Genomic DNA, 20,038 nt, shown 5'->3' with positions numbered 1-20,038 from the left:
GCTTGTTTTGCATCTTGCACATGAAAGTTTCAAGTCAAGGCACATTTTTTTGTGTATGGCCAAAATCCCATTCAGTGTTTCAATGTTGGCTATATGAATGCTTAACAACAACAGTTTCTGACTTATCCCAAGCCCTCTTTGAAGACTGGGAAAGACATCATTAAATGGTAGTTAGAAAAACTAGAAAAAGAGATTGTCAGGACAGGAAATTCACAGGAAAGCTCTCCATCTTTAGATGGCTTGGGACGGCAGGACCAGTAGCTGGGGGCAGGTCAATTAATGAAAATGAAAAATATAGGACACTATAATAAAACAATCACCAGAAATAGCTAGATGGTCGGGGGACTTTGTACCTTTTAAAAGGTCTACATGTTTGGTGCTCTGTCATACTTAAGGCTGTAATGAATGAACATTATTAGCACAAGCGTAGAGCAGCCTCAGATCATCTGTGTCCTGAGAGAGAAGAGAGAGAGGTTACAATATATGCCATAACACCACTGTAGAAAATTGGAAGCCCTCTTCTTTCAATCTCGCCGTTTCACTTCACGCACGCCAAAGCAGGCGCTCTGACCTCACGGTGATTGTGTGCTTTATAACGGCTGTGGCGGCGGCGGTTGCTGCGGTGATATGTTTCTGCATTCCTGTGTGTGTGCATGCGTCTCAACTCAGGGACAGTGGGGTGACAGACTCGCTGCCTACGTGTGTGTGTGTGTGTGTGTGTGTGTGTGTGTGTGTGTGTGTGTGTGTGTGTGTGTGTGTGTGTGTGTGTGTGTGTGTGTGTGTGTGTGTGTGTGTGTGTGTGTGTGTGTGTGTGTGTGTGTGTGTGTGTGTGTGTGTGTGTGTGTGTGTGTGTGTGTGTGTGTGTGTGTGTGTGTGTGTGTGTGTGTGGCCGATTGCAGTGCAGAGCTCCAAGGACACGCAGTGGAGGGTAGAGGGGGTGATTTGTCTCTTAGGATTGAACTCATCTCCCCGGTCCTCCCTGCAGCAGGCCTCTCTCCTTCCCTCTTCTATCGCTGCATGCTGTCTTATTTTGAAGGTGAAGAGCATTTCTCTCAGCAGTGTTTAGCATGCATCTGTTTTTGGCTGATCCTGGGGGGAGGGGGGATTTTGTTTCATGAGTTTAACTTTGCACAGTTTGTGTTACTCAAGGACACAGACACACACAGAACTCATTTAGAGATATGCTTTTAAAAAAAGTGAGAAGACAAAAGTCCTTACAATTATCGTTGAGCTTTCTTGGAGCCAAGGTTATAGAAAATAAAGTGCCACTTCCTGTATCTTCTTGGATTGTAGATGATTTTAAATAAACACACATAGGACCCTGTAAAGGTGGAGTCAGCGTTTCTGGAGAAAGCTTGTTGTCAAAATCACCTTTGGCCAAAATCTGTGATATTTCCTCACGATCGGCTACCTGTCCATACTGTGTGTGCGCTGAACAAAAACTGATGTAAACACACAGCCTTGGCTCTGTAAACTGGTGAGTAAACAAAGGGCGCCCACAGTAGCTAGCAACATGTGTATAGGCTGTGTATTAACACTGGATTTTGTTTGAGCACCCATACAGTGCAGAGAAGTTGCGGAACATGAGGAGATATTCACTGGTTTTGACAACGTGATTTTGACAAGAAGCATTCACCAGAATCGCTGACTCATCTTTAATTGACAACAAACAGTACATGAATAGCTAAGATGATAGGCCATTAAAGTACTTCTCATGCTGCCTCATTTATTGGTACCAAATCACAGCAGTGTCCCTGTAAAACCATTCTTATGTGCCAGTGGCCAACAAATCCCCCCAAAAAATATAATAAAAAGTGTCCTGCACTGTCAATAGCCGTCAGCCGTACAGGGAATGGTCCCTTTGAAGTCTGTAGGAACTGCCCGTCACATCAACAATGGCAGCAGCTTCTCCTTAAATATCCCGACCCAAATCTCTGCGGTTTGCGGCACAGAATGGAAACGCTGGCAAGGTAAACACCTCTCTCATCTCATTCAGCTGTCAACCATGCAACAATCCTCTGTTTGCCTCGTTCTTATTTATTTGTGTTTGTTTGACGAAACAAAATGTAGCACTGTGTGATTCTCAAAGTCTTTTTTTTTTACAGCCGTTTAATGCTGTTACATTTAGTTTCAAACCAAATCTACTGCAACTTCCAATCATAGCTCCACATGTGTTGTTGCTTTTTTTTGCAGGGAAGGGATTGTGATAATGGGTTAAATGACATATCAATATTGACCACTATGAGATTGGGGCAGAATCCTGTTTGACTGACTGATCTCATCCACCACCCCAAATACCACACAAAACCATTCAACAAGCTTTCGCAACATCGTTTTACTTCAGTAGAAAATATCTTGGCTAAATGGTTGAAACAGAAACTTTCAAATAAGGTCGGCAAAATCTAGAGTAATTATCAAATAAGATACACACCAGGGACTAACCTTTAATCAAAAAATCTAATAAGTAGCTCTTAGAGAGCACTTGAGTTCTCGAGTTAAAGACTGTATTGCCCATAAAGGCAAGTCATTTGAAAACAACATTATGGTAATGATCCAGTATCTAATGAGTTTTTTTAATATATCTACAGAACTTTCTAAATAACTGAATCAGTGCATACTGACCACGTCCTTAATGGATCTTTCCAGATGGAGCTATGAACTGCTAAATAGCACGTAACCAATAACATAGTGTTACTTCATGACAAAGTGCATCTCATATTAGTTATTATTTTTTTGAGTCCCCCTCAAGTGACTTAGCCCCACCATCTGACTCAACTTACTTGACATTATATTGGGAATGCGTCATTAGTTTAAGATGTTTTGGGGTCATAATACATTAGTGCATTGGTCGATGGATAATGTACCAGAAACAGAGTACTAAAAAAAAATGAAAGGAACTTCAGGATAAACTCACAAGGAAAACACTTGTAGTCCTTGATTGGAATTGGAACTATCCTAAAACTTAGATTTCCATTTAACTATCATCAGTTATTTAGAGACATTGTTTTGTCTGAATACATTTCAAAGGACATTGGTTGTTTCTTTTCTTTTCATCAGAACAAAACACATATATCATTGTAATGTTTTGTTCTATACTCTAGGCACCTTGTGGGCTTTAGAAAAATAAGCCGTAAACACGTCTGCGTTGAGAAAAATCCCACAATGCTAGTGTCAGGGTGAGATAAATCCTCCAGTGAATTTGTTGTGAGTGTTAAAGATTCTTCCATCCTTTATCTTAATGACTTCTTCATTTCTAACGGCAGGCGGAAAAAATCCTCTGCGTTTGTTTTGTCAGCACGTCAAGGTCCTGTTCGTTCACTCGTCCATTCGCTGTTCAACCGTCGCTTTTTCTAGTGGCTTTGTGAAGGCGAAGCGATATATATCTACAAACACCTACAACAAGATAATCTCTCCCATGTAATACCGATCAACTATGTAATTGCCTTCAGAACTGTTACCCGGTGTCGCCGTGCTTTCAATGCTGCTGACTCCTGCTCTCTCTCTCCACTTTTTCTTTTCACTCCTTTTTGTCTGTCGCTCTCACTCTCCTCGTTTAGCCGTGTCTGCAAGTCCTGTTAAATGATCAGTAAGCCCACAAGTGAATATATGCAAAGCCTCTTCTCTACTCCATCGGCTTAGCGAGCAGTAGGTTTAAACACACCTTGCTAAAATTCTCCTGTCACACACACACACACACACACACACACACACACACACAGTTGAGCAAATATATTCCTAGAACAACACATTCAAACAATCCAAATACTCTTAGATAGTGCTGAGGAATCTTGTGCCTTGGAGACTTACTACCTCACATGCACTTGTAGGTAGGTACACTCATTCAAAATGAGCACACGTACACATTCAGTCACACTCCCTGGATAAGTCTGAGCCCTTCCTGTGTCTTCTAAGACGTGGCTCATCAGATAGGATTGTTCCTGTAAGGTCCACAACCAATAAAAAGCCCAAATATTCTATTAAGTCTAAATCCTCTACCGCTGCTGGTGGAGCTTGCGGCGTCAGATTAGGACTAGACAAACACCGCCGAAAGCAGTCATGCCCCAACCGGGACCACTGCCAACAAGAAGCCCCGTAGATATTGCCGTATCACTGTGTGTGTGTGTGTGTGTGTGTGTGTGTGTGTGTGTGTGTGTGTGTGTGTGTGTGTGTGTGTGTGTGTGTGTGTGTGTGTGTGTGTGTGTGTGTGTGTGTGTGTGTGTGTGTGTGTGTGTGTGTGTGTGTGTGTGTGTGTGTGTGTGTGTGTGTTTGTGTGTGTTAACAGGCAAGAAAAAGAACCCCAATGTGTGCATTAGCAGGCGGGCAGGATGAACAAACCAAAGCTCTGATACGTGCTGTTTTGAGTAATGGCCAGACTTTGTCGGGGAGCAGGGTTGCAGCTGCAGCAGCACACAACTTTGGTTTTATGTGCATGTATTCATGTGTGTGTGTGTGTGTGGATGCTCGCGTGTGTTCATATGTGAGTGTGTTTTTCTATATCGTAGGCCACCTGCAATGCATCAGTATATCTTTGCCATACCCTATCAGTATTGGTGCACATCCTCACCATGTTACCTTGTGCAACAGCCTACAAAAGCATACACCTATTCTATAGTGGGTTTCTAACTTCAAGTGTATTCTTTCATTTAGTGTGTAGCTGACTTGTGAGTTTGTTTAGCCTCACATCACTGTGGAGCCTGTGTTTATTTAGTAATGCCAGCTCTGTAGCCCCTCTGTGTACTGGCGAGCCCAGACAGCTGCAATGTTTTAGGCAGAACAGTCATGGATTTCTATCGCTGACCCTAAGGCTGCTTATTAGAATTCTACACACCTCTCTCTCTCCCTATCCATCTCCAACACCCACCCTCCTTTTTGCTTTTTTTTCTCTCCCTCTCTCGCTGCCTTCTTATTTCTGCCTCTTCTCCTGTCGCATAGTCTTATACATCGGAATAGAGTGCTTAGAGCAAAGGGGTGAACCATTGGTCGGCCATCATAACAATGTGTCAACAGCATACACATGAAAAACCATATTCAAAGACACTGCCACGCAACAGAGTATGTGGACACAGTAACACACACACACACGGACACACATACACTTACACACACACACACACACACACACACACACACACACAGACAAATAGAAATGTGCCTCGCATTTTTTCAACCTGCCCCACATTTGAATAGACAAATTACTCCAGTGTGACAGCGGTCGCTTCGTACCTGCTGAAATTATTAATTTATAATTACCCAATTAAACAGCTCCAAGGAGATTTTAAGCCTCTTAAAAACTTGTATCTTTTTTGTCAAGGCCCACGCAATTACTTGATGGCTGTGTCTGAGCTGCTCTCATCAGCCCCGTAGGCACCTGTTTCCACATTAAAAAAGGCTCTGATAAACGTGTGTTATGCTACCAGCCAGCACCGATTGGCAGTCAGACAAAAGTGGGCAAAATGAGCTGAGTGATTAGCATGGAATATTTTTCTTAACCGTCGTTAGAATCCAAACATCCAAAAAGCTAGGAGCATGCAAGTAGAGTGAATATTGAACTTGCATTTCATCATCAAGCCGTAAACACAACTTTGAATGAATGCTTAATTTGGTCCATGTATCCAGTATTGGACGAAAAAATTGATTGATGCATCTTTAAATTGATTTCTGAATACCTACTGGCGGTGGTATGGAAATGTGCAGTGTCCTCACCAGTGTAAATAGCATTCGTAGTCTCTGTGTCACGTAGGTTATATATACTTTCTCACAGGCTTATAACGCCACGCTTGGATAGAGAACACATTCCGTTACATTATTTGTTAATGTTTGCAGCATCCGTTCTTAAAGACCTACTTCACCGGTGGGACTATGAATGTGTGTTGAATTCTGAGATCCTATTTAGTATTTAAATGTGCAAAAAAAATTGAAATTGGTTCATCCTAGCCTGAGAAAAGGCAGAAAGAGTGTTTTATGGTCTCACTGTCTAACCCTACATTTTCCTTACTGTGACATCACAGTAAGGGCTAGGATTAACAGGACAGCTGGGCCAAGGGAAGACTGAGGGAAGACTGAGGGAAGAAAAACCTCATTCATTATATTATAATAGTGATTTTATAATGATAGAACGTCTGTTCCGTATGGGTGAAGTATTCCTTTAATAGGCAGTTTTATATGCATCTGTGCCCACGTGTATGGGGGTGTGTGTGTGTGTGTGTGTGTGTGTGTGTGTGTGTGTGTGTGTGTGTGTGTGTGTGTGTGTGTGTGTGTGTGTGTGTGTGTGTATGTGTACTTCCGTGTTGGTGTTATTGTCCCAGGCTAATTGAGCAATTCCACCGTGGGTGCAGCAGTGTATAAGTTCACATAGTGGCGTGCTCTCTCACAGCAGTTAGAAAAAAAAACGTACTTTCATAATTACTCTGCTTTCATCTGCGGGGCCGCTGGACCTACTCCTAGATAACTCGCACAGAGGCACATACAGTATAGTGGAGCACATAATGTTCAGATACGGTATACAAACACCCACACATTCACCTGTTTATGAGAATGTCTGCTACGACACACGCACGCTGTACCCACTCACTCTTTAACATTCTTTTTCTTTTCACTTGAACTTGGAGAGAACCTTGTGTATGGAGGATCTTGAACAGCCTCTTGGAAGATGCACCGAGCCTGTCATAAACTATTGAATTCACTTATACCTTGGAGATGTACAGATTTCTATTGAGATCTGTCTATGTCATTGAGCGGTTATGTGTGTAGGTGGTTGTAGTTGATCCGCGCCAGCACCACCATTTATCTGATGATGACTTTAAGGTCTGGCTTACAATATGTAGCCTACTTCATCCAGTAGGCTACTCACTTCTTATTCAGTGATTTCCCTATGGATCAAAAAGCTTTGTCTCCCTGTGTGTATTTATGAATGTACGGTATGCATTTGTGCGTGTGTGTGTGTGTGTGTGTGTGTGTGTGTGTGTGTGTGTGTGTGTGTGTGTGTGTGTGTGTGCGCGTGTTTGTGCCCATGTGCTTGCATGCTTTACTGCACATGTGACCAACACTGGTGGCCCTGTCTGTTTGTCCCATGCAGACGTTCTGTGAGTGTGTGCCCGGCTCCACCCAGCTCAAACACCGCTGGTCAGACTCAGACACTGCCCGAGAGACCCCGGCCAAGGTAAGGCCCAGTCTGTCACCACCAACGTGCCGTATATACACACACTCACACACACATACACACACACACACACACACACACAGGCAAATAGGCTTTAATAAGATCCTATATGCTCACCAGTATGGATTCCGTAAAAAACATTCAACAGAGCATGCATTACTCCAGATAACTAACATAATTTCAACTGCTATGGACAATGGTGAGTTTGCCATTGGGATATTTTTGGACCTAAGCAAAGCGTTCGATACGGTTAACCACAGTATTCTGATTAGCATATGAAATAGATATGGAGTGGAGGATATTGCCCTGAACTGGTTTAAGAATTACTTAACAAACAGAGAACAATATGTGTTGCTTAATGGCTATTCTTCTACCAAGTCCAGAATTATACATGGGGTGCCACAGGGCTCAATACTGGGCCCTTTATTATTTTTGATCTATATAAACGATTTAGCCATGTCTTGCAAACATCTTTTTCCTGTATTATTTGCTGATGACACTAATCTCATAGCAACTCATAATGACTTTAATTATTTGATTGACTGTGTGAATTATGAATTACGCTCTATTGCCAAATGGTTTCTAATTAATACATTAACACTTAATGTGAAGAAATGTAACTTTGTGATCTTTTGCAACTTAAACAAGTCTTACCCCAAAGAACAAGCAAAAGTACTTATTAACGGATCAGAAATTATGCAAGTAAAGGCTACCAAATGTTTGGGAATTCTAGTTGACGAAAGACTTAACTGGTCAAATCACATAGACCTGGTTTGCAAAAGGTCCACGAAGATGATGGGCATATTAAGGAAAGTTTGTCCTTTAATTCATCCTTCTGCCCATTTAACTTTATACTATAGCTTTTTGTTTCCTTTCCTGAGCTACTGTAATCTGGTCTGGGCAGCTTCATATCCCAACCATCTCAAAAAATTATGTATTATTCAGAAGCGATTTTTAAGATTCATCTCACATTCAAACAGATATGCTCCGTCAGCACCACTTTTTATACATTTTTATATTTTTTCCAATTCACAAATTGAATATCTATCACATATGTTTATTCATTCACAAGTTTATTTACAGAAACCAAGATCTCCCGGAAAGCTTTCAGACTTTGTTTACTTATTCATTTAACGTACATTCACATCGCACTAGACAGAGCAACACTGACAACTTATCTTTACCCTTTTCCCGCACATCACATCATCAATTTAGTATATATTATAGATGCCCGGCTTTATGGAATGTTTTACCTCCCCTTTTAAGATCCATATCATCCCACTCACTCTTTAAAAAGCAACTTAAAAAACATCTTATCTTTTTGTGAATCTTCTAATCACCTCCTGTCCTCTCCATTGCTTTTTTCTTTTTCTTTCTAATTTTTTCATTATCTTTGACAAATGTTCCATCTATTTTTGATTATTTTGAGTATTTATGTACCTTGTCTCCTTAATTTCTAGAGTTTTTTTGTTAGCCTGAATAAGATTTAATTGTGATTATTGATAGGGGTGAAACTCTGTACAAGCCCATTGGGCTTCGTTCCCTCCTTGCACCATTAATTGTTAATGTGTGCTAAATAAATAAACTAAACTAAACTAAACACACTACACACCAACCCATGCTTTTGTTTTGTAATTCGTACCAGAATTACATAATTGCATAATTAGTGGCTGCTACTATTTATCACTAATTACGTGAATTTTTGTTTTATTTTTTTAATTTTAATTTTTTCAGTATGTGTGAATGTGTATGTCACGAACCTCCTCAGCAGTAAAAAAAAATAGGTACACACTATGAATAGTGTATTCCCTACCTGTGGAGGGGTTTCAGATTGATCATTTACGACGATTTTCATCATAATATCCTTTGGTGATGACCTTGCAAAGGAATGTTTCATATTGCACGTTACATTTTGCCACGAGCAGCAGCGACAGCGAGTGACACGACCTCAGATCAAGCATCCAAACGCATAAAGAATTAGACGGGATTAGACGCCGCTTTGAACTGAGCGGTGTGATCACAGCTGTGCCGGGAGAGGAGCTTGATTGAATGGCAGAATTAGAGAAGGAACTTTGCAGTGAATACTGATGTAAAAGTGTTATTCAAGCTGCAGGTGAATGATATGAAAGTGTGTAAAAAAACGATTGCAGAAATAATTGTACGTTTGTGCATTAGTTTTTGCAAAGATGTTTGGGGCATTTCCCTGTACATGTGTTGTTGGCTAGCAGCAACCTCAATATCATGCCTGTTAGTTTTCGGGAAAGGAGAAAGAGAGAAATTGAGCTAGAGCTTGTAAGACTCCCGCTGGGTTCCTGAGCAGACAAAGCCCTTCTTCCAAGAACTGTCTGCCAAGGCTTCAGCGCAGGGAAGGCGACATCATGTTCATATTGGAGAAATTCTCTCTTCTTCTCCGCCCCCCCCCCCCACTCTTTTCTGTCTATCCATCAGAAAATTCCCCTCTCAAATCCCTCCCTCAAGTCCGCCACTAATTACAGAGTGTGTTCCCCTGCTAAGAAATTGAGAGACTTGTTGCCAAATTTTTTTAAAGAAAACCATTAAGGGCTGCTTGCATCCCATTCTCAGTGTCGTGTGAGTTGAGCCAATGTGTATTCCATTGGGACTTTGAGCAGGTGGCTGTTGTGTTAAATCTTTATTGACCAAATAAGCAAACATGGCAAAAGTAAATGGGTAGAAATTAAACCTTAAACCATCAGAAACTACTATAGACTTTGTGGAATAAATAGGTTGACTTCTGGAGACGTCACGTTGTGCCTGTTTTCATTACAACAATGCTTGGCTCCTGTGTGTGTGTGTGTGTGTGTGTGTGTGTATTTTTCCAGTGTGCAGATGTCTGTCAGCTCTGCGTGAGTCTCGCTGTCAGCATGACGGGGAGGCAGTCGTATATCTCCTCCACGTTTAGTTTACACTCAGTGTGCTAGCAATGAATATTTAGTGCGGTGCCAATGACGTCTTGGCCCGCTGGCACTGGAGCTCAGCGAAACTGTTCTGATGCCACATTGGAGCTATTCTGCAGCGTGAGGCCATTATATTCATTATATCACATTTTGTACAGTACAGACAGCCTGCCAAACACACACACACACACACACACACACACACACACACACACACACACACACACAAACACAGCCAATCCCAGCCACACAGTCATAATCACTCAGCTGCACCTGTACTCAAACACAGAGGGAAAAAATAAAAAATAAATACAGTTTGACATTCAGTGCGATTTTATAGTCCAGAAAGGGTCTTCATGTTGAGTTAGAGCAAGGACACAAAAATATCTTACGTGCTGAAATACTCCCCTGAAGCTCTTTTTGTGTGATTATGTCTTTGGGTGAAGAAGCACGAAAGAAGTGAGAAGACAAAACAGTTCTCAGATTTTTGTTCACGCAAGAACATTTGCATGTGCTTGCCTGTCTGAAGTATTTGGCTGTGTGCAAATTACAGTATGTCTGGGTGTGCATTCATGTGCATATGCATCAGAACTGTTAGTGTTTGTGTGTGTGTGTGTGTGTGTGTGTGTGTGTGTGCTCATACATTTGTACATAACTTCCAACAGAAACAAAATCGAGCCTCAGGGCGGTTTGAAGTCACAGTGCTTCCGTACATGTCAGCGGTTTCCAGTGCCCCCCCTCCCCCCAAAGTATAAGCATTATTGCATGAATGTACTTAATGTCCTCAGTAAATTCTACCAAAAGGGCTTTTTACAGTACATGAGTAGAAGTTCAATCAATCATCCAGCAGCACATTTTTTCTCACTAGCTGCCAGTCTCCATATGTGTATGCCCGTGTGGATTGTGAATAAAGCCAGGGGTGTAAAATTGGCCCCCATGTGAGAAGAGATCCTCACGCTTCACCTGAACTCCTATTGTGTGCATTTACTTGAGCTGATGATATGATACAAAAAGTGCCACGCGATACAGTTTTGTGTGCCAACAAACCAAGACTATGTGGGTTGATATTTGGGAACTGCTATGGCTCCTGTATTGAGTTCGGTGAACGCTTGTTGCCCACACAGAGACCACATTATGCCCCCTAAATTGACACGTCGTCTAGGGACATGCAGCTTTCTTTATGCCTTCCTCCCACAGACTGTGGGTAAACACAGTGGATGGGAGTATTTCCTGGACTGCACAATTGATTTTCCCCACACTAAAGAAGCAGTAAACCTCTCTCATAAAGCAGACCATTAGCTGTCTATTAGTGTGCTTCACTGTGCTTGGGCAGCCAATTTGGTAACGCTTTATATTAAGGTTCTTGGTATAAGCCTTAGTTAATAGGTAATAAGGACCTTATAAGATGCTTATTAACATCAGTTTGTGTTAATAAGACTATATATAAGTGTTAATAATAACATAATAAACATGTTGACAGTGTGATTATAAGACGTTTATAAGCACTTATGAGAAACTTAACTATTAATTGATTGCTTAATAGCATTAATAAAAGTCTTATGAGTTTCTGATAGCTGTTAATAAAAGCATTACAATCCTATTTATTGAGTCTTACTAACTTGCCTATTATGTCATTGTTAAACCTTTACTAAGGATTGTTTGTTGCTTTATGAAGGTGAACACACCTTTATTATTTGTTTATTAGCAGTTAACTATGTTCTAAGAACGATGCTTATTAAGGTTAATAAGTCCTTTATTAAACAGGTAATAATGCATTTCTATGCTCTAAGAACAATGCTTATTAAGGCCAATAAGTCCTTTATTAAACAGGTAATAATGCATTTTGAAGGTACCTGATCTAAAGCGAGAACAATGCTTATTAAGGCCAATAAGTCCTTTATTAAACAGGTAATAATGCATTTTGAAGGTACCTGATCTAAAGCGAGAACAATGCTTATTAAGGCCAATAAGTCCTTTATTAAACAGGTAATAATGCATTTTGAAGGTACTGGATCTAAAGCGAGAACAATGCTTATTAAGGCCAATAAGTCCTTTATTAAACAGGTAATAATGCATTTTGAAGGTACCTGATCTAAAGCGAGAACAATGCTTATTAAGGCCAATAAGTCCTTTATTAAACAGGTAATAATGCATTTTGAAGGTACTGGATCTAAAGCGAGAACAATGTTTATTAAGGTTAATAAGTCCTTTATTAAACAGGTAATAATGCATTTTGAAGGTACCTGATCTAAAGCGAGAACAATGCTTATTAAGGCCAATAAGTCCTTTATTAAACAGGTAATAATGCATTTTGAAGGTACTGGATCTAAAGCGAGAACAATGCTTATTAAGGTTAATAAATCCTTTAACATACACTTTTTAACAGTTAATAAGTACTATATCTTGTCAAGGTGGATACATTGTGAATTAAAAAAAACTACATGTAAATACAATGTTACAGAGGTGAAGCACAAAAACTTACTTTTAAAGAAAAAAAAACACTTAACAACTGTGCAATTGTAAACATGTTTGTTTGTTTCCCAGAACTTTCATGAACAACATTTTACTAAATGTAAAAAAATAAATACCTTTGTAAAATAAAAATGCTGCCTGACATCAATTCAAGTGTCCAATGATTAAGACTATTAATTTAAAATATTAAATGAATAAGAACAACAAAACAATTAAACGAGTAGAGCAAAAAAAACTTCCATCAAACAATAATAAAAAAAAAACTCTGTTGTAGGTAAAACAATATAAAACGACGTGGGGTTGTATGAGTTGCTTCTGCATATTGAATCTGTAACCTTATGGAGATGGCAATCCTCACTAGAGGAATTTGGGCGAGACGTTGCTGTATCAGAAGTCAGCATTATACTGTTGCAGATAGGACAAGCAGAAAACCACATACAACTATATAGATGCTAACCCAGTGGTTCTCAAACTTGTTTTGTCATTCCCTACTTTGGAGGTGGGAATATTTTCAAGTCCCACCGTTCCCCGATTGTGTCAACAAAATAGTAAGAAAATTGGTCAGTCTTAAAAGTTTAAAATGTATTGAAATAAAATCAAGTAATACAATTCAAAAATAGATCATTCAAAAAAAAAAGCCTTCTTCTGCTGGCCCCCTCTGCAACGGTATAATGCTGACTTCTGTTATACTTCCTCTTCCCATCGTCTGAGGAGGAGTCAGAGGAGTCAGACGACAACGGACTTGAGCCCCAAGGGAAGGTTGAGTCAGGCTGGTCTTTCTTGTTACTGTATAAAGACAACACAAAGAAACATTGATCACAATTAGACAGATAGCAGACAGGTTATACTAAGCATTTAAGCGATTTGGACATGGAATCTGCAAAAAGGGGTGCAGTATCAAAGTAAATGTAGTCTGTATTATCTGTATAATATTTTCTTTCATTCAGATAGTTGTCCCTTCAAGAAATCTCTCTCCGTTGTCAGGTCTTTTATTTTTACATCCTGGCATTCTAATTTATACCTGGCCAGCTCATGTTTATATTTCTGTAGACCCAGTTTGGCAGTTAGGACAATTTGGGCAGCATCTGGGTCAGCACAGAAATAACCATTCAGGATTATTTTGAAGCTGTATCATGGACTAGACCGATTTTGGAGCATTACTTGGCCCCTTCCTGACAAGCTAGCATGACACAACTATTAATAGATACGTTTGGTTGCAGTTTTTATGATAGTGTAAGCTAAACGTTAGCTCAAAAAAGAAGCTCACCAAAGCTTCTGAAAGAAAGTAATGTAAGCTAGGCAATCAACTAGCAAGCTAGAACCAGCTAACGTTACTATAGCATTACATTCTTAAACTTACCAGAAGAGTCATCCTCCAGTTCGGACCTCACCCTCTTATTTTTCAGAGACCTGGTTTGGGGTGCTGACCGTGCTGACGACTCCGACATGTTCTCCTTACTTTCGTGAAACACTATGTCAAGCATGGTCGTCAATCTAGCGTCAAGCCATCAGCGACTTGCATAAACGGAACTTCCGGTTTTACAACTACCTTCAAAATAAAAGCCCTTTAAGGATATGATTTGAGGCACAAAACCGATCATACGAGTCATATTCACCATAGATTGTGAAAAATATACAACCTTCTCGGGGCATCTCATTTTAACACTCACTCAACATGTGTGCGCACACATAGAGGTGAAAGAATCACTTCAGAGCAAAAACAAATATATTATGCACTCATAATGCTAGATGCCAAAAGACAACATTTTGGAAAGAGGGATGAAAATCAGTGACTTTAGCCAACTAAGATATGGCGCTGCAAACCAAACTCAGAAAACTCATTTTTGAAGGTACTTCAACAAGAAAAACATTAAAGCTAATCAAATACCTTCACCGCTCTAACATTGTATTTACATGTCGTTTTCTAATTCCCATTGTATCCTCCTTGACAAGATATAGTACTTATTAACTGTTATTAAGTGTTTAATAAAGGACTTAATAAGCATTGTTCATAGAGCATAGTTAACTGTTATTAATTGATTAATAAAGATGTGGTTACCTTCATAAAGCAACAAACAATGCTTAGTAAAGGTTTAACAATGACATAATAGGCAAGTTAGTAAGACTCAATAAATAGGTTTGTAACGCTTTTATTAACAGCTATCAGAAACTCATTAGACTTTTATTAATGATATTAAGCGATCAATTAATAGTTAAGAAGTTTCTTATAAGTGCTTATAAAAGTCTTATAATCACACTGTCAACATGTTTATTATGTTATTATTAACACTTATATATAGTCTTATTAACACAAATTAATGTTAATAAGCATCTAATAAGGTCCTTATTACCTATTTACTAAGGCTTATAACAAGAATCTTAATATAAAGCGTTACCGCCAATTTACATATTAATGAGCTTGCACTCTGTTACCCGTCCACATACCAAAACACAGCAAGCACACACACACACACACACGCACGCACGCACACACACACACACACACACACACACACACACACACACACACACACACACACACACACACATGTTGTCACATAGAGAACATCTACCAGTGCAGACAAAAGTAGTTAGTGCTGATTCATTTGGAAGGGAGACATTGGAGAGCTTGGCATTGTTAATCACAAACAGGTGGGACATATTGCTCCCTCTTCTCTATCGCTAGTTCTCCTGACCACCTGAGTGGAAAAATGGAGGCGGATCATAAAGGGGCCACTGTGCAGGCCTTTTATACTCCTGTTAATGGAGACCATGTTACTGGCAGAAGGCTGCCTCTTTCCTCTAAGAGGATTCCTCTCTCTCTGGCCCTCCATTCATTTACATTCCACTGGCTGTATGTCTGAGTGAGTTACCTTTTGTGTTTTCCTTCCTGTCTCGGAAATGGGAAGACAGAAAATGGGTACCTTGGCTGTGTGTTTCCCCCAAAGTATCTCAGGCTAGCCTCCGCCCTCTACCGCACCGCCACTATACTCTGATGATGGTGTTCTGACAGAAATGGTCAGATTTTTCTTCAGTTTTTTAAAGAATTTTGCTTTTGGCATTTGAGGGACATTATGTTGCTACATAAATCATTCCAAACTACATTTTTGTAGATGGGAATATGCTCATATCGCTGAGCATCTGGCATTGGAAATATCCCCAGCGAGTGATGGATGAAAGCCATTTCTTTTTAAACACGGCAGGTGCTTTGCTATAATATGGTGTTATCTCAACTGATATCCTAACACCTTCTTTTTATCTTCCTTTTTCCATATTTCCTCCGTCCCTCCCTCTCTTCTTCCCTCCTTTCTGTCTACTTTACAGAGGATGAGCTGCAGCTACCTGCTTTGCACCATCCTGCTCTTCGTGGCCGTGCTGCTGGCCGTCACCGTGACTGGCACCATCCTCTTTATGAATCACTACCAGGCCCCGCCCATGTCCGACGGCCTGCCCCACATCTCCACCAATCAGGATGAGGCGAACGCCCTGGTCACCGTGGAGAGGGGCGACGGCTCTCGCATCAACATCTTCATTGACCCCAACTGTCCCGACTACAACAGTAACTTTTTGCGCCTGGAGGGGGTGCAGACGTCACTGCTCCACTCGCTGACCGACCACGACTCTGATCTGAAGTCAGTGAAGGGCCAGGACCGCGCCCTGCTGGTCAGCCTGGCAGAGGAGGTGGCCAAGCTGTCAGCCCACGCCGGCCAGCTGAAGATGGACTTTGAGTCCTTACGCAGAGGGCAGGGCAGCCTGGGGCAAGACCTAGTCACACTGCAGACGGAGCAGGGACGCCTCATACAGGTCAGACAATCAAACACACACACCCCTACACACACACACACACACACACACACACACACACACACACACACACACACACACACACACACACACACACACACACACACACACACACACACTCACATGTATGATGCCAGAGTCAGGGAACATTATTGTAAGGTCATAGAGAATACACCAACCAGGCCCAGATGGGGTCAAGAGGACGGCTAGTTCATGCTGATGATGGCTAGTCATGGCTGAATCAGGACATACATACAAATACCCTCAAATGTCCCACTGATTTGACCGTAGGGTGCCGTAAGGTTGAGCTGCTCAAATGCCCCTTGTATGACCTTAGGGTAAGTGTAGAAGTACCATAAGCAGGCAAAGGTAAAATACACTGATTTAATTAAGATTTTAAAAAAGGGCACCTAGGCTCTCTGAATAAAAAGGGCCCCCTCTGCCCCCTCTGCACCCCACTACAACAACTTTATTGTACACTGTGCTTCTTTGGTTATTTCAACAGCATGAGGAAACCTGACTGGCAGCTGAATCTAGATAACTATAGAGATGTAGTAGTGGACTGCTTGTAGTTCACTGTCATTCATCCCCACACATCGACAGCCATCTGGCTTTATTGAACAGTGGTCGCCGTTCATGACGCCACTGGTCACTCTAAATGTCTGAACATCGTTGCATACATTTTACAATCAAAATCTCAAAATATAGGAAGTAAATATCATTAAAAAAACGATAAATTTCGTGAAGAACAAAACTATTTTTCTTCTTTTTTTCTTTGAAAATATGGGTTGTTTAAACGAACACAGATAAACTGAATCTATTGTTCAAGACTTACTACCAAAGTCAGAGAATTAAGTGTACTGTATAGATGGGCCTGTGTACTGGAAGATGTTACACCTATCGATATGTATTGATTGTGAAACCCCCCGGAAATATGTGTGACAGCTCATTGGATTTCGGACGGGGGTTGGGACGAGGTGGGTGTCTGTTGGATGGTTTTATTTAGTCTCTTTCCTTTTCCTGACAGCAAAATCATTCACTGGGAGGTTTGTACAGGGACATGCCCAGCGACGGCTAGATTAAGGGGCAAATAGTGCTTGTGTTCACTGAGTATACAACTCACTGTGTTTGAGGATGAAATCACAGGGGGAAAAAATGCCAATCACGATTCAAGAAATGCAGCAACTTCCACATTAATTCAATCAGAAAACATAATGTTTCCCTCTGTGTGTGAGACAGACTTCACAATGGATGAGAACATAATTAGTTCTGCGCTGTCCACATTGATTTATTGACAAAGCATTTACTAAATGTGCGTGGAAAATCTGCACACTATGCTGCGCTCTCTTTAAATGTTGGCCCAGCCCTCTACAGTCTCTCTATACCACAGTATAAATATGTCATAGCTGCCAGCACACTGAATGCATTCTGCTTCTGCCAATGTTTTTCTTTTAGACCTCTTTAGCTTTAGGGTTCAACATTGTTTAGAAAACACTCAAAAAAATCACTGAATCGTTCTGCGCTGCTTGCCGCCTCCCATTGGCCAAAGAAACCCAGGGTGCCGATTGGTCAGACACAATAGAAAGCATATGGGGCCTGTCCCTTCACTGCTGGTTATGTATAGTGTAGGTGGCATAGTGTAGTGGGCACTGAGGGGCTAAGTGGATGTGGTGCTGGCAGCCAAGACACTCCAGGTGATTGATTTCCTCTTTGGAGGCGAGGCATGTGGTGTGAACATCCACGGGTTTTTCTGCCTGACACCATGGTGTGACTGTGTGATCTATTGCCCACCTGTGGCCAGCGGTTTTCTGATTTATACAATGACACAGAGCTGACTGTGCCAGTGTTAGTAATAGCTCAGTGTGCACCAAATCAGCAGCAGCTCCCCCCCTGAAGAAATGGTTTTCACCACAGACATATATATAGAGAGAGAAGCCCCTTCAAAAATGCCCCTGGAAGGATCTAAGCATGAGAATGTGATTGCAGTGGGTCTGGGACCAATGTGTTTTGATTTTTCACACAATCCGACTTTCATTTTGATCCCAGCGGAGTGCTTTGCTGACTCAAAAAAAAGAACGGCGCAGCAAAGAGCTCGCATTTGCATTGGAATAAATCACACTGATGGAAAGAGAGCGGTAAAATATGGGAATATACCAGTAGTTTAAACTGATGGTTAAATGTCGTGGAGTGATGGACAAGGTGCGGCATGTTGCTAGTGTTTGCTAAACATTCTAACATGAGTATGGCAGCACTAGTCTTGTATTCCTGTTTGCCTTCCTTAATCAGAAACTCCAAATACAGAGTTGATAGAGCAGAATCAAATGATATTTTCTTGGAATCTATTTTGTTCCCCCTACACACAATCCACAACAATTTGAACATTCCTAAGGAATTATGGGAGCATATTAATTCTGTTTACATCAACCTGAATACAAGACACCCCAGAATTGGACCTATGTGTGAATGACTTGATCCTGATAGCTGTCTCTGTGCTATGGATTTTGTAGATAAAGAAGCAGAAGCATAGAAACATTCCAAGAAAGGAATTACCACACAATCACAAAGTCACATCTCCTGTGCACAGGCAGCCATGTACTGTATAATACATAGTAGGGACGAGCCAGGAGGTTTTATGACTCATGCAACCCCTTCAGAAAAAAAGGCCTAACCGACTTAAAATGTAGTTCACATATTCAACTGCCTTGACATTCCATTTTGCACAATGTCTGACTGCATAAAAAGCCCTGCGTGAGGTAAAAGCTGCCAGAAAGTGTAAGACTTGCTGATTTTCTTGAACCATAGGTCACAGTTTGAACCATATTATGTGCGTGTGGAATATTAATGTTTCAGACAAGTGACACCACACCACCTCTCAGAAAGGTCTAGGGCTGAAACCTCTGCTGGTGTGGAGTAAGACAAAACAAAAACATATCGCCTCAAGATGGTCCCTCTGGTCAACACAGAGTCCTCTCAGGACTTGAAAAAGCAACATTTACAACGTGCTTGTTGCAGAATTTCAGCCAGGGATGTGAGACAAATCGTTGCTTTGAAATCTCTGAAAGAATAGAGAATGATAAAAGTCACAAAAGTATGGAATGCCTGATTCAATTAGGCTAGTTTTGAAATAACAGCTCACCAATTCAATTAGAACAAGGCACATTTTAATATAGTGAATACAGCATGTTTGGTGGACTTAACGGTACTTAAAATAACACAAACAAGTGTTCTTCTAATTAAAGAAAAATTGTAACAAAAACAATAAGCCATTTGCCTTCCACTGGAACAATATACTTTAGAGATTGCTTTGAGTCACTGAAAAGAAATAGAGAAAATTAATATTTATTTTGTTAGATATAATGATATTATGGAAACAGAAGCCATACAATTATGAACATACAGTTTATGACAAAACTGTGACGCAAAATTGTGAGACGAAAATTCCATAAATTACGAATTAACGTGGCACTATTGCTCTAGTAGTGAGACACATGGCAGGTGAGGGCACACAGAAGTTAAAGAATCCCATCCCCTTATTAAATTGATAATGATAAAATTGCATAGCTGGACTGCAAAGCACGTGTGGACTTATTTATTCCAAAAGCCCGCTCAAAGATCAAAGACTCTCTGTCAAATATGAATCAGATTTTCTGCGAAAACACTGGCTTTGTGTGCGAAGGTCCTGTCCATC

At 40.8% G+C, this 20,038-nt stretch overlaps 1 protein-coding gene across 1 annotated transcript in view; it reads left to right on the top strand.

The window, feature by feature from the left end:
- Positions 1-20,038, top strand: part of fibcd1b (fibrinogen C domain containing 1b) — a gene marked incomplete at both ends in the record, with an annotated part of 105,252 nt that overhangs the window by 20,892 nt on the left and 64,322 nt on the right. Inside the window, 2 exons of the mRNA XM_080046374.1 lie at positions 7,076-7,159; positions 15,871-16,350. Coding sequence (XP_079902500.1) covers positions 7,076-7,159; positions 15,871-16,350 — 564 coding nt within the window. The remainder of the gene's footprint in view (positions 1-7,075; positions 7,160-15,870; positions 16,351-20,038) is intronic.

This window comes from Ammodytes marinus (genome assembly GCF_949987685.1).
Source record: "Ammodytes marinus genome assembly, chromosome: 18".
NCBI lineage: Eukaryota > Metazoa > Chordata > Actinopteri > Uranoscopiformes > Ammodytidae > Ammodytes > Ammodytes marinus.
This window is presented reverse-complemented; position numbering and strand designations above follow the sequence as displayed.